This window comes from Gouania willdenowi, chromosome 22 (genome assembly GCF_900634775.1).
Source record: "Gouania willdenowi chromosome 22, fGouWil2.1, whole genome shotgun sequence".
Taxonomy (NCBI): domain Eukaryota; kingdom Metazoa; phylum Chordata; class Actinopteri; order Blenniiformes; family Gobiesocidae; genus Gouania; species Gouania willdenowi.
The window spans coordinates 27,898,402-27,921,523 of NC_041065.1; the positions used below are offsets into that span (position 1 = coordinate 27,898,402).

Genomic DNA, 23,122 nt, shown 5'->3' on the forward strand with positions numbered 1-23,122 from the left:
ATACTGAAAAAAGTACAAGTACCCATAAAAAGCAACTCGATTACAATAACTTGAGTACTTCACCTCCACCTTCACCTCTGGTGGAAACGTGCATCCTTTTAGTCTGTTACGCAAAGTGTTTGTCCCAGTGTTGCTTTGTGTTTGTGTGAATATTCAAGACCTGTTATTACTACTCATGTCTCACTTGGGCATTTTTATACATTTTTCTGTGTTTTATTCTCTTTCTTTTCTTCCATAAACAAATATGACTAAAATGGCCTTTTTTAAAATGTATATATTATTACAATCCCTCTGTGTGGCTAAGCAGAGTGATGTGAACGTATTAAGGAGATGGATGTACCTGAGCACTTCCCTGAACTCTTTGAGCTGGTTGTCAGGCACCTCGGTACGGATGGACTCCAGCCACTCGGGCAATAAAGCACTCCCACAGCGGCTTGACTGATGACGTTGTAAGGAATGAGACACAAGATCCGGTTCAGACCCTCCTTAAGCTGAGTCACCGTGCTACATGACTTGTCCCAGTAACCTCCCACCTGTTAGAAAGAAGAGCATGCAAGGATTAAACATCTGATTCAATCCACTGAGGCAAAGTATTAGGATATGGATGGTCAATTGCTTTATTGTGACGAAAAAAAAAGTCCGATTTTTTTTTTGTATACAGCTTTATAACAAGATGTTGCTTTTGTCTTTATAGAAAATAGAGAAATTATTAAGTTATAAATACTAGGGATGGGACAATATACGATACTGGGCTCACGATAACGATACAAGGCAATACTTTTGGGAAGAAAAAAAAGACCCCCAAAAATTGCAATTGGAAAAATAACCATGCTTTTATGACTAACTCAACATATTTACATACTTTATGTATGATCTTTTGACCTCTATAAAGGAATATAAGTAATAAACAACATAAATAAGATAATTTCCTATTTAAAGTGTGAAAGCATCAGAGCAAAAACAAGGTTCCAGCACAGCAAGACTGATGAACAATAAGGCTAGTGTTTTGATGCTGCAAAACATGCATTTCTATTATTTATTTCTGTTGTATTGTTTGTATTGCACCATATTTCGGTTAATATTTATTTTCTTGTATGCTGCTCGTCCCGAGAAACCAATTTTGTTTTTATGGAAACATGAAAATGACAATATAAAACCTTAAACCTTTAAAGAGGTGCCACGGTGCAAATAAAGATGCAAAAACAAAGAATGGCAATTCATGCCAGTCTAAAATTAAAACCAAATCATGTCATCATGACAATCTTCCAAAAAAGATTTCTATCTGTGTATGAACTTTGCATAACAAGTGTTTTAAACACCAAACTGCTGTTGAAAATACACGTAGCAGGGATGGAAATGTATTCCCGATACCTTGACAAGTGAATTTGTGACGATTTAATATTGCGATATCTTGTTGCATTATATATCGTCCCACCCTTATTGGATACATGTCTTTTGACTGTTAGAGGGTGAAACAAACAACTATTTAAACATTAGATCCCAAAAATTGTCAGTCAAAAACTGTCCTAAGGATTTTTCTTTTTACTCGGCTTGGACTGACAAATTGCTAAACATTTCTGGCAACAGCATTTCTCGGTCAAAATGATCTAGTTTTTCTTATTTAAATGGCTTTACTTTTCTGTTGTAGTGTATCCTTTGATGACCTTACCCTTGCAAACTCTACAGGCTTGGGCAGCAGACACATAACCATGACGTCAAAGCGGACTTCACACACTGTCTTGAGCCACTTTGTGACAAACTGGGGCTTCAGTTTCTCCACCAAGCTTCCCACTTCATCATCCATCATGTATGCTGTGGAGTGGAACCACTGGAACACCATGCTGACCAGCCGTGCTAGACTCTCCGTAGGCGTGTTCTCGTTGGGGGTGCACAGGCTCACCTTTGAATCAATCAGCCAGCAGGTGATAAGAGAACGCACACATCCTTTATCTGCTTTATTGACACACACACACACACACACACACACACACACACACACACACACACACTAGACAACAGCTCATGATTAGTACACACCAGAAACCAGATGCCGAACTGACTGAGGAGTCGCTGGTCGTGCTGGTCGTCCTCCTTGTTATCAAACTCAATATTGTCCAATGAGTGGTGGGAAGCTGACAAACCCATCTGACGTCGCCGGTTCAGCTCAAACTCACGCTGCTCTGCATGAATTTCTGCTTCCTTCAGAAGACTAGTGGGACGCAAAGAGGAAGAGTTAAATTAACTCTCCTATTATCCTCAAATATGATGTATCAACTCAAAAGTATCAATTCTGTCCCTGCAGGTGTAGGGATGTAAGGAGGTCACATATGGGTCGCACAGACAAGTTTTACACAGCTAAAACAGCTTGGGTCAAATTGACCCAGAGGAACACCTATGCGTGCAACATGTGTTCAGCACATTGAAATAATGTCATTGTGATCATTTTAATCAATTGTACACATCAAATTAGGAAAATTCATGAAATATAAAGCGAAATGGTATGGTAAACATTGAATAGGGTCAAATTGACCCCAGAGGAAGACCAATGCGTGCAATATGTGTTGAGCACATTGAAAAAACATAATTATGATAAATTTATGCTTAATCAACTGTACCCATCAAATTAGGAAAATACTTTAAATATAAAGCAAAATGGTTTGGTTAAAACTGAATGGGGTCAAATTGACCCCAGAGGAACCCCAGTGCGTGCAGTATATGTTCAGCACATTACAAAAATTGAGCTGGATATGAACATGGATAATTAAAGGCGCAATTGTAATTCTAAAAAGTAATTGACCCCAACCCTGGGGCAGGTGCTTGAGATAATCAGAGGTGTATTCACTGTGTTTCATTGTTACATGCGTGATGTGAAGACAGTGAACGCACCTTATAACAGCCTCCACCGTGCACACCAGCTCCTCTGCTCCACACTCCCGAGTGTTGATAGGAGGGGGCGAGGTCTGGTACAGATGGGTCTCCGCCGCAGCCCCCACCTCGCTACTGTGGTGGTTGACATGGCAACGCTTGCAGTAGCGGACAGGCCGGTGCCATGGCGCCCGCAGCAGCCAGCTGAGAAGCAGGTGACCACGGCCCTCCTAACATGAGAGCTACAGTTCTACAGCAGCAAGCCAAAAGAAGAGGAGGAGGAGAAGGAGTTTGGATAGCAATAATGGGCGTTAAGAAACATGCATGAGATCAGCCTTAAATGCAGGCAATCATGACTCAAAACCCAAATCTCACCATGTCCCATGGCATTGTGCAAGTGACGTGTGAATCTGTCTAAATTTTCAGCATCAAAAACAGTCTTCACATGCCCCGATGGTGTCTCGGGTTTCTAAAAATAAAAAGCATGGCACCAGAGAGACGTCCTAATCTGATCAGCCTCTAATCTTGTGCCATTAGAGGGATGCATTGCTCCCAATCAAATTAAGATCTGTCCTCTGATGATGGATTTCGACAAAATCGCTGCTGAACTGGCTGGGGCTCTGTCTTGTCATACTTTCTTGTTAATTTATGTGCTTGAGTTTAATTTCATTTAAAGGAAAGAGCTGCTCCGTGTATTTTAAAGGTGACTGTTTCAAAGCGATGGTGGTGGATTATGCACTGCCTGGGAGGACAAGCAAGGACAGAGGCCACCTGCTTCTGCAGATGATTATGATGATGGGCGCCTCCTCCTCCGCCTGACGGGAATACCTGAGATCATCACGCAGGCACTTTTCCAGCGTCTCCCTGGAAACCAGTAAGGAGCACTTGTGCCCTAGGCACTGCATTCAGCAAACAGCAAACAATCACCATGAACCCCCAGCATCCGCTTGTTTTGTAACGTTTTGGCCTTTACTGAGATGATCCAGTGAAATGACTCAGTGACAGAAAATATTCCAGCTTCATGATAATAAACAAAAAAGACTAATAAATTTAAGATATAAAGTTTTGTCCCAAAACATAAAAATGGAAAATGGTTTTCACAAGGCCAGAGAGTGTTTCTGATAAAACGTGTCACTAAAAACAAGGAGACAGCAACGTTTATATCCAGTCATGACTGGATGTGTTAAAACAGGGAAGTAAAACTCATTTTAGTTCAGGGGCCAAATACGGAGCAGTTAGAGCTTAAGAGGGCGGAGTAATTTCAACATTATTGTGCCTTAGTTGGCACCTCTACGTACACACAAAATATGTTAGAAACTGACAACATCCAAGCAATAAGTGATAGATATCAGTCCCAACAGGATCCTTGATTTTGTGACACATTTCAATTTAATGATTGACAGTGTTGTGTAATATTTGAAAGATTTTGTTGAAATTTAGATTTTTCTTTCAACAGTTCAACATTAAAAATCACTGCCATCATCCGATATAAGCACCAGGAAAACTTTGAGCCCAAGCCAATATTGCTGAGTTTCATTCACACAATGATAATTTTTTTCTGTCATTTTTACTTTCTCCTGCAGGCCGAATTAGATGCTCCAAAGGACCAGATTTGGCCCCCAGGCCTTAAGTTTCACACGTGTGTTAAAACGATCCTCCACTGTTTTTAGAAATGTGGCCAAATGGCATTTGGTAAAGTAGTCCCACTTTTAAAAAAAAGTAAATAAAACAAATATGGTGCAAAATAATGCGTTTTGTAAGGGAAAGATCTTCTAATAAGAGCATTTTAAAGGTTTTCGGTCACATTTGTAAAAACAGTGGAGGATCCCTTTAAAGGGGACATATCGTGCTATTTTTCACCCATCTCCATTTCATCTAAGAATCCCAAAAACATAGTATTTAAGGTTTATTTTCCCAAACTTGCCTGTTTTCCAGAGTTTTAGCCTCTGAAAAGTCACTTTCTCAGCAGTTCTGAAATCGGGCTGATTAGAGTCCTATTTATACATGTTAATGAGTGGGTGTGTCCACACTGTTGCTATTGTTTTAACACAAAAAACTGCACATTTCAGTAAAACATGGATATTTAAGTGGCTATTGTCTCAGCGCTGCTTCAATGTGTTGCAGCAGCAGTCATTTAAACTCTCACAGGAGTGTGAGGCTGCCATGTCACTTTCTTCTCCTCATCTGCTCTTCTAACTACAGGAATAGTGCATTTAAGGTGATAATCATTTGTTTTGTGCAACCGCTGCTTTTTCAGATTTTTCGATACGAGGCGATAGAGCAGCTTCGCCAATGCGCCGAACCACATATGTTGGGCTGGGAGTCGATGTCCTAATTGGGCACTTCCGCTGCAAATACTGTGACGTCATTGTTCAAAATAGAACAGGTTAAAAAATATGACCAAAACCAAATATAAAGATATCAACACAGCACCAAAGAGACTAATTTCAATGTTTCTGGACTTTTAAACACATCAAATACACAACAAAGGGCATTTAAGGGCTAAAAATGTGGATTTAGCATGATAGGTCCCCTTTAAAGCATAGAGACGTAAGGAGCTCCAGATGCTTATAATGAGAAGTTCTTACCTTCTTTTGACAAATGGCGGATATCTCTGCTGCAAACAATGAACAACAATGAAAAACAACTTCCAAACAAAAGATAAAAATAAGTGCAAATAAATAAAATGTACCCTAAAGCTGCAAAAGTCAAGACTTGACCTAATGTAGTTCAACATTTCTGCAATGCTGTCAATTTTAAATGGTTCATTTAATCCTTTGATTTATGCTGAGTTGTGAAAACTACAAAAAAAGTTTCAGGTTTGTACTTGCTTTAGTGCTTACTTCAAAAACGTCTTTAAATGAGAATGCTCACCTTGAGGCAGGAGGACGTCAACAAGCCATTCAGCGTGATCTCTGTAAAAGTCAAGGACATGTTTGATCAAGGATCAATCAGAGCGCATGTTCCTCTAAACGCAAAATATTTTAGCTCATGAATTACCTCAAAATACATAGAAAACCATAGAACACTTCACTAAACATCTTCTGTATCAACTTATCCAACAGAAAGAAATCAGAAGCACCAAAACTTTGACACTTGGACTATTGAGAAGCTCCTACGTATTTCAAACGTAACCTGAAAAGTGAGTCTTTTCTGGAAAACGTGCAAACACTAGTGCAAGAACTCATCCAACTTTTTGCTAATCCCTATTAATAAACCCTCTAAAACTAATAAAATGATGATATCCTTCTTGCCTGAAAAGGAAAACAAGTCCATACATGTTGTGTGTGTGTGTGAGACGATGGTGTTCTCATTATCAGCAAAAAGGAATAGTGTAACCATGGAGAGGTATTTCACCCCCATGGGTGAAAATACAAATAATGAGGCAGGCTGTGAAAAAGTCAGATGATTGAAAGAGTGAGTTAGAAAGAAGATGCATTGCATACCCTGCAATCCGCTGGCTGCATTCCTCACATATATAAAGAGGAGGAGGTTTGTCTCCCAGGGCGACCGAAAGAGTGGGATCTATGCACATCTGTAAGAGGAATACAACGGCGTATGTGAACAGAAGGTTGGCATTTTAGACAAATGCAACATCTTAGGTTTTAGACTTAATTTCTGCCGTGTTATAATATCATTAGGGTGGTTTAAGATTATTGAAATGAAAAAAATGTAAAATGTTTTTTGAGATTTTTTTTTTTTTTTGCCAACTATGATGCAAAAACATTCAACCTTAAAGATTGGTTAAGTTTATCAAAGAATGATTTTCTTTAAGATGCAGATCACTCATAATATAACATAAAGCCTCCAGTTTCTGTGAACCATAAGCAGTGAAACAATCTTTTTTGGATCGTGACCCCATTTCTGGCGAACCAATGGACTTTTTTTTCATGTTTGTTATATTGTATTACAAATACAGAGTAGCCAGGATTTTTGCCAGAAAAATGACAAAATGCGCCAGCTCAGATATTTTTATACTGTATTTTATTGATTTATGTATTTATTTGTCTTCCTTTTATTTGAACTGCATTTTCTTTGAGCGAGATTTACATTTGAGAAAGTATAGAATGCAGCTGTTTAAGACTGTGCGTTGTTTTCATTGAAAAAAAGAAAAATAGTTTTTCAAAGTATTTTTCGTCATCATTTCATTATTTTGTATTAATTACTACACATTTCAAGCAACATTACACAGGGTCATGACCCCAAGGTTGAAAAACCCTGCTCAAAAAGTTATGTCACCAAACTTAAACTGATCTTCAGTCAGAAAAAATGATCAATTGCAATTCATATGACTATGAGCAATAAAGCAGGATCCTTTACAGCAGACATGCCACATGCAGCCTAATTTTGTGTGGCCCCCAAAACAGAATTGTAATTCATGAGGTTGGAAGTTATATGAAGCCCAACATAATGCATAACGCGACAGCAAAATGCACAAAATGTCAACAGAATTACACAAAATGAGATGACAAAGACACACTCAACAACCACTTAAACACAAAATAACTACAAAAACAACATATACAAAATGACTTCAAAGACACAAAATGGCAATGACGTTGCACAAAATTCCAAAAAAATACAAAAAAATAACAATAACACAAAAAATACAGCAAAAACACACAATGACTCACAAAACACACAAAAAGGCAACACAAATATGCCATATTGACAAGAAAATAGACAAAATGAATTCAAAAATGTCTAAAAACTCAAAAGTAACAAGAAACCCACACACAAAAGCACTACACAGACAAAAGCATTTGTTTTTTCCTGTGTTAATACTCAGATTGGTCGTCCTTCTAAATGCTGAATGTTGATAATGTGGCCCTCGGAGCAGACAATCACATTATTGTGGCCCCTGCTGTGATAGAAGTTGCCCTTCTCTGCTTTACAACCTTATGATCCTTTGAGATTTTTCTGGCTGGAGTTATATTATTTCTCCGAGCAATGTTGGTATTTTGAAGACTTGGTTTACTATATTTAAATAATGTCATGTGTTGTCATGATAAATCTTGTTCAACGTCCAGCATTTTTTAGGGAAAGTCAGTTACAGTTACAGTAAGAACATGGCACTGACACAAGGCATTGACATCAAATTATTACATTTGTGCTTTTCCTTTATTTCCCTGTATTTAAAGGGGTTTGGTGTTTTCCCTGCATCCCTGTGATGAAAAACGATCCGATGGTTCACCTGTCTCACTCTACAAATCACAGCCTCATCTTTCCACTGTATGGATGGTTGCCTGCATATGTTGCTTCATCTTCTTACACCCGAGGACTGTCCCAGTCCTCATGGCCTCAGCCTTCATGGTGGACTGTAATTTACTGTGCTCACTTTATGCCACATTGTGTGCAAGGGCAGCAAAGGGTCAATGCTTCCAATTAATGGCCCCTCCCCCCCTTTACTGCTCCAGGTAATTGAAATCCAGATCTTTTTTTTTCCTGCCCCTGTTTCTGCTCCATTTGTTATTTTCCCCCACAGCGCAGGTACAGCAGGTGATGCGGATAGAGCACCAATAACTTGTGATGTTAAGTACACAGATGATGTCATCACTCTGTGCACACAGTTAAAGCAGCATGCACTGGTTTATTTACTGCAGGCTCATAAAAGTAAACACACATGTGGTTGAGTTAAGCCACATGTACTCCCAGTGAACATGTCAAGAGAAGAAGAAAAAAAAAAAATCAGATTTAGAGCACTTTGCCATAGGCTTGCACACTTCATGAATTTTTACCAACTGTATTCACCTTGACAGCAGGTTTATTGATGGCATTGTGACATTCGATATGTTGACAGTGGATGGGATTCCAGGCTGAACCAGAAAATGCATGAGAAGAGGGAAGAAAAGCAAAGAGTCAGGGTAAAGCTGAAGGATTGGTTTAAAATCTAAAAAACAAAGCAGAAGTGATGTGGAAATGCTCTGACCTGTGTACTGCAGCCCTCTGTATTCACTGATGGCCCCTGGGGGCTTAAGGTTAGGCCAGTAATGGAACAGCATCTGTACAGCTGGAGGTTTGACTTGGGATGGGCCATAGGATATGACATAAAGAAGGTCCTGCATACAATAAGACATCAATCGTTACGTTCTATAATAGCTATATAGAAAAAAGGAAAATAAGCTTTTTTAAGAAATACTTTTTTACAGTGTCATTTATGTAGCAAAGGCTTATTTTTTATTGTATAAAAAATATTTGAACATTAAAATCACACTTGTTTTCACTGTCTTTGCAATTTGCGTCAACTGAAGACAAAATTCGGTGACACTTTACTTGAAGTTTTATACATAAGGTTGACATAATAATAATAATTATCATTCACACCAGTCACTCACACAGTCATACCGGTGGTGGTAAGCTACAATGTAGCCACAGCTGCCCTAGGGCAGACTGACAGAGGTGTGGCTGCTATTTCGCGCCTACGGCCCCTCTGACCACCACCAACATTCATGCACAATTCATACTCACTCATACAAGGCAATGTGGGTAAAGTGCCTTGCCCAAGGACACAACGACAATGACTCGGTTAGAGCGGGATTTGAACCCCCAACCCTTCGGTTACTGGACATCCCACTCTTCCACTGAGCCAGATAATGACATTATGCTGTCATTAAGTGTCGTTGGCTAAATGATGACACCTTTAGAGCTATGTTGGCATTTCTTGGGTTAGGTGGAGGGATCTAGCAAGGTTAGGTTGGGTTAGGGGTTCAGATAACGAACAATACTTAGTGACAGCCTTCATGACACCTTATTCATGCTAATGACAGGTGTCATGTATTAATGATAACAATGTAATGTTAGCCTTTATGTAAGAACTTCAAGTAAAGTGTTATCCAAAATTCCAAGTCTTCTTGTGCAGGAGCTAATCACATCTTCCTGTGTCATGAGGTAGCAGTTAGTGAGTGTCAAATCAGCAAGAAGGTCAGTTCTTTTCCAAGTCGACTAGTTATTTAAGCTATTTTGTGACGTCATGGTGTTGAATTTATTTGTTAGTTCCTGTAAAGCTGTATGCAGGGCTTTTGTTTTGAAAGGCTAGAAGTTGACCATCAAGAGAGTTGAGAGACCAGTTTTTGTATGTTATTGATTCACCACACAGGAAGCTGCAATCATGATCAGGAAGTAGCAGCCATGCAAACAAGGTGGACAGTTCTGATTTCCTTTTACTTAATGCGTTGGACGCTATCACAATCGCTTACTAATGTACTAATCAGTCTGACATCAATATGAGTATGTAGTGCGTTCATATTAGATAGTATGGAAAGATTGAGTATGCGAGAAATACACTGCTCTATACTATATCGGGACATTTCTGAAGTTTGCACGGTGGGCACACTAGTCATACTCAACCGCCCCGTGATGCGTTATGAACGGAACGTAAAATCGTCCCTTTCAAAACACAAGCATCTCTTTTTGTCTACCATCAGTTTTTTAACGCTTATGTAAATAGGGCTTTTGTTTTGAAGTTAACCGGAAGTTTATTCAGTGGCCCAATGGAGGGTCTTTGAAAATCTCAGAAATATTGGAATGAAATGTGTTGCCACGAGTTTGATGGATCAAATCACCACTTTCTCACTTAAAATCCTTTCAGAATGTTCAAAGGTGGAGAATCAACAGAGATATTTAGCCTCAGTGTGATTCAGGCTTTTGTCGTAGGTTCGAAATGCATTTTGGGAAACTTGGAAATATACTTCTAGAGGAACGGTCATCATCTTAATCATTCAAATAGTATATAGTAGACAGTATATATGAGTGTGTAGTGTGTAGAACGTTAGTATGCGATTTCAGTACACAGTCTTGGAGTTTTCATGTCCTGTTGACATAGAAACTGGGAAGTTAATCATTAGAATGACACATTTTCAGTTCCATCCCTTGTGTTGTTCCGGTTGATATTTAAAAAGCGAGTACCTTCCACACTTCTTGTTTGTGCTTCATTAAACACTCCAATAATTGACAGTGATAAACTAGAGAAAAAAAAAGAAAAAAGTGAGTTTAGATCAGAGAAAATTCAACAGAAAACAATGGAATATTGGCTTGAAAAGCAGGCAATACTAAGCTATACCTGGATTTGAGGTGTATTGCATTGCGATCATGAGCATAGATGAGGCAGACAAATTGACATAAGCTGGGACTCCGCCTTCTTTCCGAGTGGAGCCCACTAAACACAGGAGAAACAGACAAGGATAAGCACCTAAGATGTCACTTTGGGTCACATACACTCCAGTTCAGTTTTGATTTCTTATTATTAGGAGTTTTTTCCATTAAATAGCCTGAGTTTATACAGGTAACTAATGTCCCAACATGACTTTTGATAAGACATACTTACGTATAGCCATGGGGAGAAAAGAGGTGCTGAGGTACTCAATGACGTCTTTGTGGAGGAAAGGGGGAAATGTGGCTAAAGTGGAGATCATAGTATAGGGCAAAGTGCTGAGAATATCATCACTGAGAAAGGGCAGGAGGCAAGTTGTTGTATAAAATATGGACTGGCCCAGATCTGATAAGAAAGGGAGAAGGCAAAAAAAGACAGAGAGATACACAGACACTCATTCAATCAACAGCACCTATATTATTCACATACCGTATGCAGCCACAGATGTCTAAGATAAATACTATTACAGGTTTCAAACAGGATAACAGTGAGAAAAGACAAAGATTCAAAATTAAGCTACTTGGAAAGACAGAGAGCATTCTCTTTAAAAGCCACAGCAGTAAAGCTTGCCCTCAGTGTGAGTAGAGCAGTCTCAAAGATGGTTTTTCATGCTTTTTTTTTTTTTTGCTTTTCTAAACAACGGTCAAATATTCATGACAAATAAGAGCACCGACTGTGAAGCAGCCGAGGCGCTATAAACCAGTGGTTCTCAACCTTTTCAGCCCACGACCCCTAAAATAAGGTGCCAGAGTTTGTCTCTGAAGGTGGTTGAACACAGACATGAATATTGACGAACAGACATGGCCATCTATAAGGGGGAATAATGGGGAGAGCAATCATATTTATTTATTTATCTGAATAATATCCACTGTTATCCAGGAAGTTTATTATTATTTGATCCATAGTATATAGTCATCTATATACTATAAAATGGGTTAATGGTTACCAAAAAAGGTGGAAAAGGGAGTGAAATTGGATTTTAAGAAAAAAACAATATTGGGTCAATTAGAAGAACAATTAGTTTAAACTGGCAAATAATAAAAAATAAGCATAAAATATATTAAAAGGCTCAATAATGGGTCATCATATGCAGTTTTAGATGGGAAAAGTGGTGGAGAGGTCCTATAAGTGCCGAAAATGTCTTGAAAGTGGAACATTTTGGAGAAAAGGCATTAGCATTTGATGGAGAAGTGGCAGAAGTGGGAGTAATGTAGCAAAAAAGCATTAAAAGGAGCCAAAACATGGCAAGAAAAAGTGATGAAAATAGGTTAAAAAAAAATATGGCAAGTTTGGTGTAGTTGCAGAAAAAGGGAAAAAATAACCAAACATGGGCTCAAATATTTAGTTTCATGAAGGTATCTGGCGACCTAAAGAAAGCTTGACCCCAAGGTTGAGAACCCCTGCTATAAACAACAGTGTAGGTTAATTTCACATTCAGTAGTATCCTAAATATTTGAAATTGAAAAAATAATAAAACATTTTAATTGACATTATTAACACATGTGAAGTGAGTGAAACACTTCTCCCGCTTGGGGTATAACAAACATGCAGTCAGATACACAGAAGAGAAGGCCTATGTCTGTTGTATCCAATGGCTTATGAACGATTAAGTTGACGGGATTCCAGCGTGCTCCCAATCACCCCCATGCATCCCCTCAAGATCCTCTGCGGGACTTTTCTCTTCTCCCGTTACAAAAAAGAGGCCAAAAAAGCAGCAGTGGCTTCATGCAGGCCATGGCGGCTCGGGGATGATGATGACAAACAGTGGTGCACTGGGGCCTTGACTCACCATGCTGACCGTGCTGCAGCAGGGGCACCAGGTCAAGCAGGGTCACGAGGGTCACATAGAGGCCCTGATAGTCCAGAGAGGGGTACTCTGAGAGCTGAGCGTCCCGACTCTGCTGCCCCTGCCCCCCGCGGTCTGACGGGGCATCGCGCAGAACGCTGTAAAGGAGGGAGCGAGTAACTGTAGGGTTGATGGAACTGACTTGTGGTCTTAGAGATGGGGTGAGTGGGAATGGCACAGGAAAAAGACACATGGTCATGGGCACGGCCAAATTGGAAGCTTCCTGGTTCTCCTTCCTGCCTGTGCGGGACAGAATGCTGCTCCGGGGGCGGGAGGGGGGGATGGGGAAGGGGAGGGTTGGGTAGGAGAGGGGAACAAGGGAAAAAAAGAGACAACAAAGACACAAAAAAACAGCACATTACATTGAAATGGCACTACAGAGACAGCGTAAATAGAAAAAAACAAACCCAGATAAACCCCACATAGGATGCAGTGTCTCACTATTTGGACCGTATCACTGAAGGCACGGGTAATTTTCTCCTTTTGCTTTGTCTATTCGGAGTGGCTTTTTTCGTTTCAATTCAGCACATTTTTTGTCTGCCTTCGCACTTGGAAAACGTAAAAAAGAAAAAACATGACCACAAACTGCAATGATCACTGCATCTCATGCGTATCTGGTGACAAGGAGCAAAAATATAAAAAATGGCATGTTTTCAGTGGCAACCCCATACTTCTCCAAAAAAAAAAAAAAAAAAAAAAAAAAAGAGACAGCACAATTATAACCGTCCCTCAATGGCTGCCATTTTCCAATCAGCAAGGTGGGTTGGCTACCATGCAGAAAGGCCAATGAGTCGTGGAGTTCATCTTTTATTAAAAACAAAAAAAATAATAAAATAAATTTCCTTGTCTTTATTGGGGGGTATTGAGGATGGGAGTGACACTAAGTTGGTTCGGGGAAAATACAGAGGTGACACTTCTGAAACATGCTTCAGCCAGTAATAAACATGTGTGTGAGTTTAGATCAAACGCTCCTCGGTCACAGCACATGTTTATTGCACTAGAGAAATAATGTCCGTATGCATACGTTATGATACTTCACCAGTATCATCAGGAGAAATAATGAGATCCAACAGGCATATGGATTCAAGGTATCTAAAATAAATGTAACGACTAATCTACAGTCGAGGAGAAACTATAATGACAAAGGAATAGGTTGTATCAGGGGACAGATGACTGGTAGCATTAATGTTTGTGAGCTAATGCAGGATGGACAATTGTGTTTGCTGTCGCCTGGGGGGTGGTGGGGGGGAGGTGGTGGACATTTTAAATTCTTAGGAAAAGGGGGGGAAAACAAAAAGCAAAAAACTTGTTGGGTTGAGTGTGGAGCATCTAGGGTAGAGGAGGGAGGAGGGGGGGCCAGAGAGCATTGCTCTTTTTTTTTTTTTTTTCTTTTCCTGCACATTACTAAAGAGCTAAGCTGTGCTATCAGGCAAATGATTTGGGATTTATCATCATAGAGGCCAGATTATTAATGCTGATGTATTGCTTTTTTTTGTTGCTTCTCAAAAGTCACTCAAAAAGGTGGAATTACAGCATTATTCAGCAAGTGAGAAAGGGGATCATCTTTTTATAACAACCTGTCAAACATACTACATATCAAATGCACAATGTTGACTTTTCATATTAGAAGCAGAAAGTATCATTATTACATGACTGATCCCCTCAAAGTGATACTCTGCAAGATTTTGGTCAGAACATACAGTATTATCCAATGTTTGTACAATATGTGGCCTAAAATCTTTGAAATGTACTTATTAGAAGATCTATGCCTAACAAAACACATTATTTTGCACGATATTTGTTTTTATTAACTTTTAGAAAAGAGGCTACTTTACCATTTTAAAACCTGTACTCCGCCATCTTGAAATCACGTGATAGATGATGTCACAGCCCCGATTGCCTGTAAACATCCCATTGTTTTATATTGTAGTGAATCATTTGGCCTGCTTTTTAGATCATTTAGCAGATTTTATGTTGAAAAACGAGTAATTTTGACATTATTGCACCCTAGTTCGCAATACAAAATATGTAAGAAACTGACAAATATTTTAGCAGTAAGTGACAGATATCAGTCCCTACAGGATCTTCACTTTACATTTCCTAGATTTTGTGACCAATTTCTATTTAATTAAGGGAAATGTTATGCAATATTTTGAGGATAATTGTTTTTGCAACAGTCTTACGCTAAAAATGACTGTAATCATGCAAATATAAGCACCAGGAGTATTGAGTTTCATTTCAACAATGATTATTTTTTTCTCTGTAATTTTTACTTTCTCCTTTGGGCCAGATTGGATGCTCCAAAGGGCCGGATTTGGACCCCGGGCCATGAATTTGACAGCTCTAAATAATCAGGAAAAGCTAAAGATGCCGATGTAAACCTTTTTGGTTTACCGAAAGCGGATAGAAACGGGTGGTTGACATTGAAGCAGAGAAAAAGAGCTCAGTGCGCTGACACGCTCTGGTGGCTGAAGTTAGCGAGTAATCGCGGACTATTGAAGATGCACAAACACTGAGGATATAACTCTTTTTGGGTGGGAGTATGGGAATATGGTGCAAAATAAAGCATTTTGTTAGGCGTAGATTTTAATCTAATAAGGACATTTCAAAGATTTTAGGCCACATTTGTAAAAACAGTGGAAGATCCATTTAAGCCTATTTTCACAAATGCGCTGACTGCGTCCCAGAGTATGACTTTTTCACTGCCCATAATATCTCATATAGAAAAAACATCATCAATTGGAACAATGAACATTGACACATACAGACACAGTCACACGTATACACTGAACGCAAAGACGCACACAACACACACACACACACACACAAATGCGCGCACGTATACACACAAACGGCACATAAAGTTACATATACGACACATAAAACACATGTAGAAATGCACTGGAACAAAACACATGACGTACGTTAGCTGTCACACCCTGTTCTGTGATTGAAATATAGGCTGTGTGTGTATCAGTGAGCATCGTCCTCATACAGAATCAGTCTAACAAGTGTAGTCTACACTCATTCCTATTAGTGATACAGTGTGGGAAGCTGTCAGATGCAGAGAAGCTAGTGGTTATCTGGTGCTGCTAAGCCTTTACACTATGCTAATCAGCTATCCACTGCCTTTAGTTTTCCATTTTAGATACATGACACACTCCTGATCCACTTTCTAGGATCAACACTCCCACAATCCCTGCTCTTTCCTTCTTTTTCACACTCTTCTGTTCTTTTCACCTCAGGCGACAAAAGGAACAGGTGTTAAGATGATCCCAGAGTCCCCCTCTGATAAAAAAAAACCTGACTCGACCAGAGTCGGATGCTACAATCTGCAGCGTATCTCAGTATCGAGGAACTATTAGCGGTGGCATTATGCCGAGTGATTTCTTTTTCACTCTAATGATGCAGCACCTCGGGGGAAAAAAAATCCTCACTTGAGCTAACACCCCACTCAGTGAAAAGAAATCTCCGCCATGAGAGGCCATGTTTGAAACTGTGCAACGAAAGGATGCTAGGGAGCCCTTTAGTCAGGATTCTCTGTGAGCATCTCACTCTGTGCTGGACTAATCCTTACGAGGCTGAGAAATAAAATTCTGAATTTAGGCCAGCTGCCAATCTGAAACAGGTTGCACCGTGAGCTGATAATGACATTAAAAGTAGGACATACAAGTTTCCTTATTCCCACTCTCTTTGAACTCAGCTAATAAGAGAAGACGGGGAGATGTTTCCTTTTAATTTAGTCAGTGGCAGGGTTGGGGTCAATTATAATTGTAACTGCGTAACTGGTAATTATTTTTTTAAATCTGTTGTAATGAAATTGTAATTGAGTTTAGGTAAGTGACTTTGTAATTCTAATTGCCATGAAATATTTTATAAAATTGTCAATTGTAATTTAATGCAAAACGGGGGAACCATGTTACAGTTCTATGTACAGTTATTGTTAACTACATATATGTAGTTAACAATTATTAAAACACGCTTCATATCAAGCTTTTACACATTTCCCCTGAAATATTAAATCCTATATTTTTATTGATTAGGAAGCTTGACAAGGTAACCATTAGATAGGAAAGAAATTAGATGATAGTTATTTGTTTTAGTGTATTTTCCAATTTAGGACCCGTTATCATAAGACGAAGGTTAACTCTTATTATGTTATTTATTTCAGGCTCAGTAATTTTAATTAACTGTAAATTAACTTTAGTAATTAAGAACGTAATTTTACTTGACTTTCTGGGAATAAAAAATAATTGTAATTGGAAAAATGCTGGTAACTGTAATCGTAATTGAATTGTAATTGAACATAGGTTATTGAAAATGTAACTAACTGAAAAATGTAATTGACCCCAATCCTGGTCAGTGGTCTCACTGCTAATATTAGATTCCTACAAAAATGCAAAATGGCCGACTACTTGACCTGTGCTGGAGAAGGGAAATAACATGTTGTTCCTTTCTCAGGCTTTCACAGCACCCGTGGGAGCGGGTTGACCCTAGAACTGCGTAGCTGGAGGAACTGCCCCCCCTCAATCCCTCAGGCGACTGCTCTGGGAAGGACACTCCAGACCGCCCCAGGGAAAGGTTTATCTAACAACGACCACTGAATCAATAAACACCACAGAGTTGTCTATCTCAGCGGCTCCACGGGAACAAGCACCATAACTCTGGAGCTCCAGTCTATACTGCATCTTCTATCCCTGTTTTATTTTTCCTTTATATATATATATATATATATAGATTAGAGGTGGGACTCTAATTAGAGACTTTGTAACTAATTAATCTCGATTAATCAAATGTAATCGTCTAACAATGTATAACACGAGAAGCAACGTTTTCCAATTTAAATGGATTTTGGTGTATGGCTGAATCAATGAAAACAATAAATGAGCTCAAACAACTAAATTGTGTTTATAATTTTCATCATTGAGTGCTAACATAATGTGTAATATGAATAAAGAATATTATGGTTGCATTGTTCACAAACGTCAATTTGAGTAAGCCATATTCATGCTTTTCCAGATTTTTTTGTAAACTTCCTAAAACAAATGTTTTGGGTATTAAAATAAAAAACAATCCAGAGAATTGGAAATAGTGCAAAATAGTTAGAATATCTGTTGCGCATGAAATAAACAAACCAACTGGTGAAGCTGATACATTTTGTTTTATATTGTCTTTCTACATAGCAGTTCATAAGTTGGGTATAGATAACGATATCTGTAGCACTGCTTCTAGCCACGCCCACATCCTCTGCCACCGAGAGTGGTCGACTGTCCACCACAATCATTAATCCACTGACTTTGTTCATTTGTCTCTCATGGATTTATTCATTTTGGCTCTGAACCCTGTCATCTTGTTCAGTGTGGATTGGAGACACCGTCTGCTCGGACAAGGACCGTTGTTCGAGCTAGCTGCTACATGTTTAGCATTAAAGGTGCAGTCCTTAACTCTTATAAAAGTGACTTTTTGTCATGTTTGCTAACGCTGTCATTATGTAAAGACAGCGACTGAGCAAAAAGAATCAATCAGAGCCAGGATTGTGTTTCATGAACAGCCTCACAGCTGTCAATCACAGCTCTCCCTGCCCCCTTCCTAGCAAGGTAGTGGCAGGAGCGTCGTTTAAAAAATAAAAATAAAAATCACAGTGTATGGAGTGTTGTAGTCTGTGCATCAGTATTATGGGTATACCGGGAACTTGTGCTATAAGAAAGGTACCGCGCTGTTTGGAGTGGAAAACAAAAGTGATTAACTGCATTTTGTTTGTGCGAGTTATTTTTCTGTAATTTATTTATTGCAATTAAGGTGATTTAAAGTACTGTTTGGAGTGCAAAAAAGGCAATTTACTGCATTATTTTTCTTGTGAGTAATTTTTCTGTAAGTATTAATCGCAATTAACGCGATAAAGTCCCAACCCTAACATATATATCTATATATATATATTAGCAGCTATATTTCCTTTAAGTTGTCTCTCTGTGTTTCCTTTCATCAAGTGTGTCAGTACAGCTTACAGTGATTAATCTAATCTGATTCCTAATTAAGAAGGCTGAATATCAAACACTGTACAATCTGTTACGTCACCTGACGGCTCCGGAGCAGGATACTTACCTGAGCAGCGTTTGCGAAAAGTATTTCAGTGTGTTTGCAATGTCTGTTCCCGAGGGCACAGGGTAAATATTGTGTTGCACACGGTTGTGATACTCTTGCAAGTATCGTATCTTAGAAGCAACTAGACAAAATAAAGAGAGAGAGCGAAAAGCAATATCAACACCAGTTGGATAACCATGATTCTAAGAGGTTAACCGATTGTTTTATCACATGATTGTTTATTTTCATAGCTCGCTTCTGATCTTGTGCACAGATGCTCCAATTATTAAGTTAAGCACATAGTCTGTGTTCCCATGGCTCTCTGGCCTGCTCCAGGTGACCTTTTCCATATAGCAGAGAGGTCACAGGAAGCCCTGGAGGAGGTGCTAACCTATTGCTTACAGAAACAGCTCATGTACAAAAGGTGGCCAGTTCAAGCCCCAAGACAAGATGAGGGAGGGCTTACTCGTTCCTAAACAAACCCCTCTGAGAGACGTGATGGATCCTTGGGGTCTTTTGTGTCTTTGGTTGGATAAAACCAGTATAAGAAACCTTGTGGACCCAGTGACTAACCCCACTACAAAATAATTACTGCGGGGTTTGCAGAACACCCATGTCTCTCCTTTACCGTGTTGAAACATACGCAACAAATGATGAAGAGATTTTCTATGCACATTTAATGTTGGCCCATGAGCAAGGCACTTAACCCCTAATGCTACACTGTGGCTGCCCACTGCTCTTCGGAGACGAGTTAAATACAGGGAACAAATTCCATGTACAGTATGTACCTATACATATTCAACTCAATTCAATTATTTATCAGAATCAGAATCAGAATCAGAATCAACTTTATTGGCCAGGGGTGAATGAATACACACGAGGAATTTCTTTTGGTGACCTGTGCTCTCTCAGGTAGTATAACATTAAATAATAACAATCAACTAGAATAAAGAAAAATAAAGAAAATAAAGAAAAATAAATGAAAAAAGAAGTATAAACATAAATATAAGAGTAGTTAGACTAATATGTGCAAACTAAATAAAAATAACAAGATAATAATAATAGTAATAATAATAATAATAATAATAATAATAATAATAATAATGAAATAAAATAAGAATACAATAATAATAATAATAAGATAATAGTGCAGTAGTGCATTGATGAGTAGTGCAAATAGGTGAACATTTAAATGAAAAAATTATATTGCGCAACTTACAACAATAGTCATGTCATAGCACTTTGAAAAATATGAAATTACCAAGCAAAAACCCAACAAATCCACAAAAACGTATATGTGGTAAGGTAATATTTTCACCTGCGTTTATTTTGTTTCTCCGTTAGCAGGATTACGTCAAAAGTGCTTCCTGGATTATGACAAAATTTTAACGTACAAGATAGATCTTGTACCATGGAAGACTATTCATTTTTGGATGGGATCCAGATCAATATACTGATTCTGGATCTGGACCCTATATCTCAGTTTGTATTTGCCTCAGTTATGTTGAGTTGGTCCTTGAAATACCCCACCAAGTTTCAGTCAGAAAAAAAATGGGGGTGTCCATTAGTACTGGGCAATATATCAAGATTCAGGATATTGCCTATAATGAGATATATCTTTGTTTTTATTTATACAATCACACAGTACAAGTAACATCAAACAAGCATTTAATATTATTATCACTATTAGAGTACAGTCAAACAGTGTTCTTCTTTACAATTTTTCCATATTTCTGATATTTTATTGCTTATTTTGTTTTAAAATAGTTGTTGGGAGTTGCAATTTTCATTACTTCTCTGAACCCTAAATAAGTCACGTTAAGGAACTCACTCACACATGCTGTCTCTTGGAGGAGAAAAAGCCTATATAAAGTGGCAAATATTGTGCAGCTGTTTGTTAATAAATGAGCCTGGGTGGCATTTTTTTTATCAGCAATTTTAACCCTAATTTGTCTTTCTGGTAAGACTTAATATTACATATCGTCATTTTGAGAAAAAATAGCAAGATATGAGTTTTGGTCCATATCGCCCAGCCCTAGTGTCCATACATTTGGACCTAGTGTATGTTATTAATGGAGATGTAGATTTCTTCCAAGCCTTTAAAGTGTGAATGATCATGGTACTGATCCAGATAACTGCTAATATCTGGCAAAGAGGAGATTTAGCTTTTGGTGACGGTTTGCACTCTTTTTATGTTTATGTCATTCTTGACACAGCATCTACATCCACTATAAGCCTTTTCTGAACTGCAACCCCAAAAATGTCAGATGTTTTCATCAAAGCTAGGCATAGGGCTGGGCGATATGGTCCAAAACTCGTATTTCTCAAAATGGCGATATACAATATAAATCTTGATCATTTTAATTCAAATGAAGTCTGACCAGAGTGACAATTCAGAGTTAAAATAAGCACTTTCAGACTAATCACTTGTATTAAACATTGAATAATACCAGGAGATTAGGATGGATTCCAGGAAGGATTGGGCGATATGGTTCAAAATGCATATCTTATTATTTTTTCTCAAAATGGCGATATATAATATAAATTGCGATAATTTTAACTCAAATGAAGTCTGACCAAAAGACACTGTTACATTTGCTGATGCAAAATGCCACACAGGCTCAGTTATTAACAAGCAGCTGCACAATATGTGCCACTTTAGGGGTTTTCTCCTCTAAGGGACACCACGTGTGAGAGAGTTCCTTAGTGTGGCTTGTTAAGGGGAAGGTCTGGGTTAGGACATACTCAGTGATCCATCTAATTGTGATTTTAATGCTGTTCTGAGAAGTAGACCAAGCGTAAAACGCTGAAACGGTTATTTTTGATACAAAATAAGCTAGAAAAATGTCGATATTGGCAATATTGTAAAATTCTACGTCGCCAAAATAGAAAACTCGATATATCTTGAATCTCGATATATCTCCCAGCCCTAGCTGGACAGACAATAGGCTGAGTTCCACCTGAGGATCATCAGCACACATGATTGATTCATCTTTAGTTGCCACCATATTGTTCAGCACATAATCTGTCAGGTCGACCTTGAGACCAGCATCATTCACACCTCGCTCTTTCTCGCAGCCTTTTCCCCCAACCACATAAATACGTAGTGATGATAACACCACCATGAAGCATGAAGCATGAAGCTGTGTGGGAGCATGAGAAGCTCCAGCCATCCTCTGCAGTGATGATGTGTGTGTGTGTGTGTGGGGGGGGGTTTGGGGAGACGTGTTGCAACCTGCCTTGGCAACCGCGGTTTCAGCACCACGGTCAGCTCCCCCTGTTACCCCTTCAAATAAAAACCACATCTCCACTTTCTAAATGCGCTCCATAAAGGAAACACACACACACACACACACACACACACACACACACACACACACACACACACACACACACACACACACAGACAAACCGAGGTGTACTTACACTGCTCTGCCTTGGTAGACATCTCGTAGACACCTGGGGGAACATTAAAGCCAGACTGACAGTGGTTTTTTGTATGGTTTTTTAGGGTTTTTCTACCCAGTGCTCCCAGGCGGTGTGGTTCCCTCTGTGGTGAAAAAGTGAATGTAGCAGCTCAGCCTCGGCTTGGTTGTACCACTGTGAACGATGGACTGACTCACACACTCAGCTTTTTTTTTTTTTTTTTTTTTTTAACGTCCAATCACGGGCATCACCACCAAAATAAAAATGCTCTCACTCTGCTGTTTAACTGCAGTCGTTTCATTATTGATTGATGGGGAAGACATTTGTGATACATCTGAGTTAACATACCTTTCCAAATGGACTGATCCGCCTTTGACAAATTGTCATTCAAGAAATCCAACAACCCCTCAGAGCTGAATACAGACCAAGGATATGCATGATCTAACCTAGTACCTACATTATCCACGTGTTTCAGTGTGAGGCTTGGTAATGGCTAAACGTGCAACAGATGGTTATTGTGTCATGGTAATGTGGAGGAGGAATACAGCAACTTGTGATTTTATTTTACTTTTAACCAGATTTCCAGCAATGTTTGTAAAAAAAAAACAAAAAAAAAAACATTGTGATAATTACTTTTCTTGTAAAGATATAATGTCAATGTTAAATTTTAATGTTAAATGTAAATCTAGATGTTAAATCTAAATCTAAATGCTAAATGTAAATCTAGATGTTAAATGCAAATCTAGATGTTCAAT

At 38.7% G+C, this 23,122-nt stretch overlaps 1 protein-coding gene across 1 annotated transcript; it reads right to left on the reverse strand.

Moving 5' to 3' along the window:
* Positions 1–299: 299 nt before the first annotated feature.
* Positions 300–22,939, reverse strand: LOC114455885 (protein unc-79 homolog). The gene is made up of 15 exons (XM_028437183.1): positions 22,368–22,939; positions 18,963–19,083; positions 12,804–13,117; positions 11,189–11,359; positions 10,925–11,020; positions 10,771–10,826; positions 8,795–8,924; positions 8,617–8,681; positions 6,312–6,400; positions 5,740–5,780; positions 5,454–5,482; positions 2,994–3,115; positions 2,038–2,209; positions 1,670–1,900; positions 300–533 (listed from the first exon to the last, which is right to left on the reverse strand). Exons 1-15 carry the CDS (start codon positions 22,387–22,389, stop codon positions 300–302), a joined length of 1,893 nt encoding a protein of 630 aa, XP_028292984.1. The 5' UTR covers positions 22,390–22,939.
* Between the last annotated feature and the right edge of the window lie 183 nt (positions 22,940–23,122).

Coding starts and splice junctions, on each gene's coding strand:
- LOC114455885 (XM_028437183.1), bottom strand. CDS start 22,389: ATGTCTACCAAGGCAGAGCAGT. Junction 8,682..8,794: donor CAGAGGGCTGCAGTACACAG/GTCAGAGCATTT, acceptor TTTCTGGTTCAG/CCTGGAATCCCATCCACTGT. Junction 1,901..2,037: donor AGTTCGGCATCTGGTTTCTG/GTGTGTACTAAT, acceptor ATTGATTCAAAG/GTGAGCCTGTGCACCCCCAA.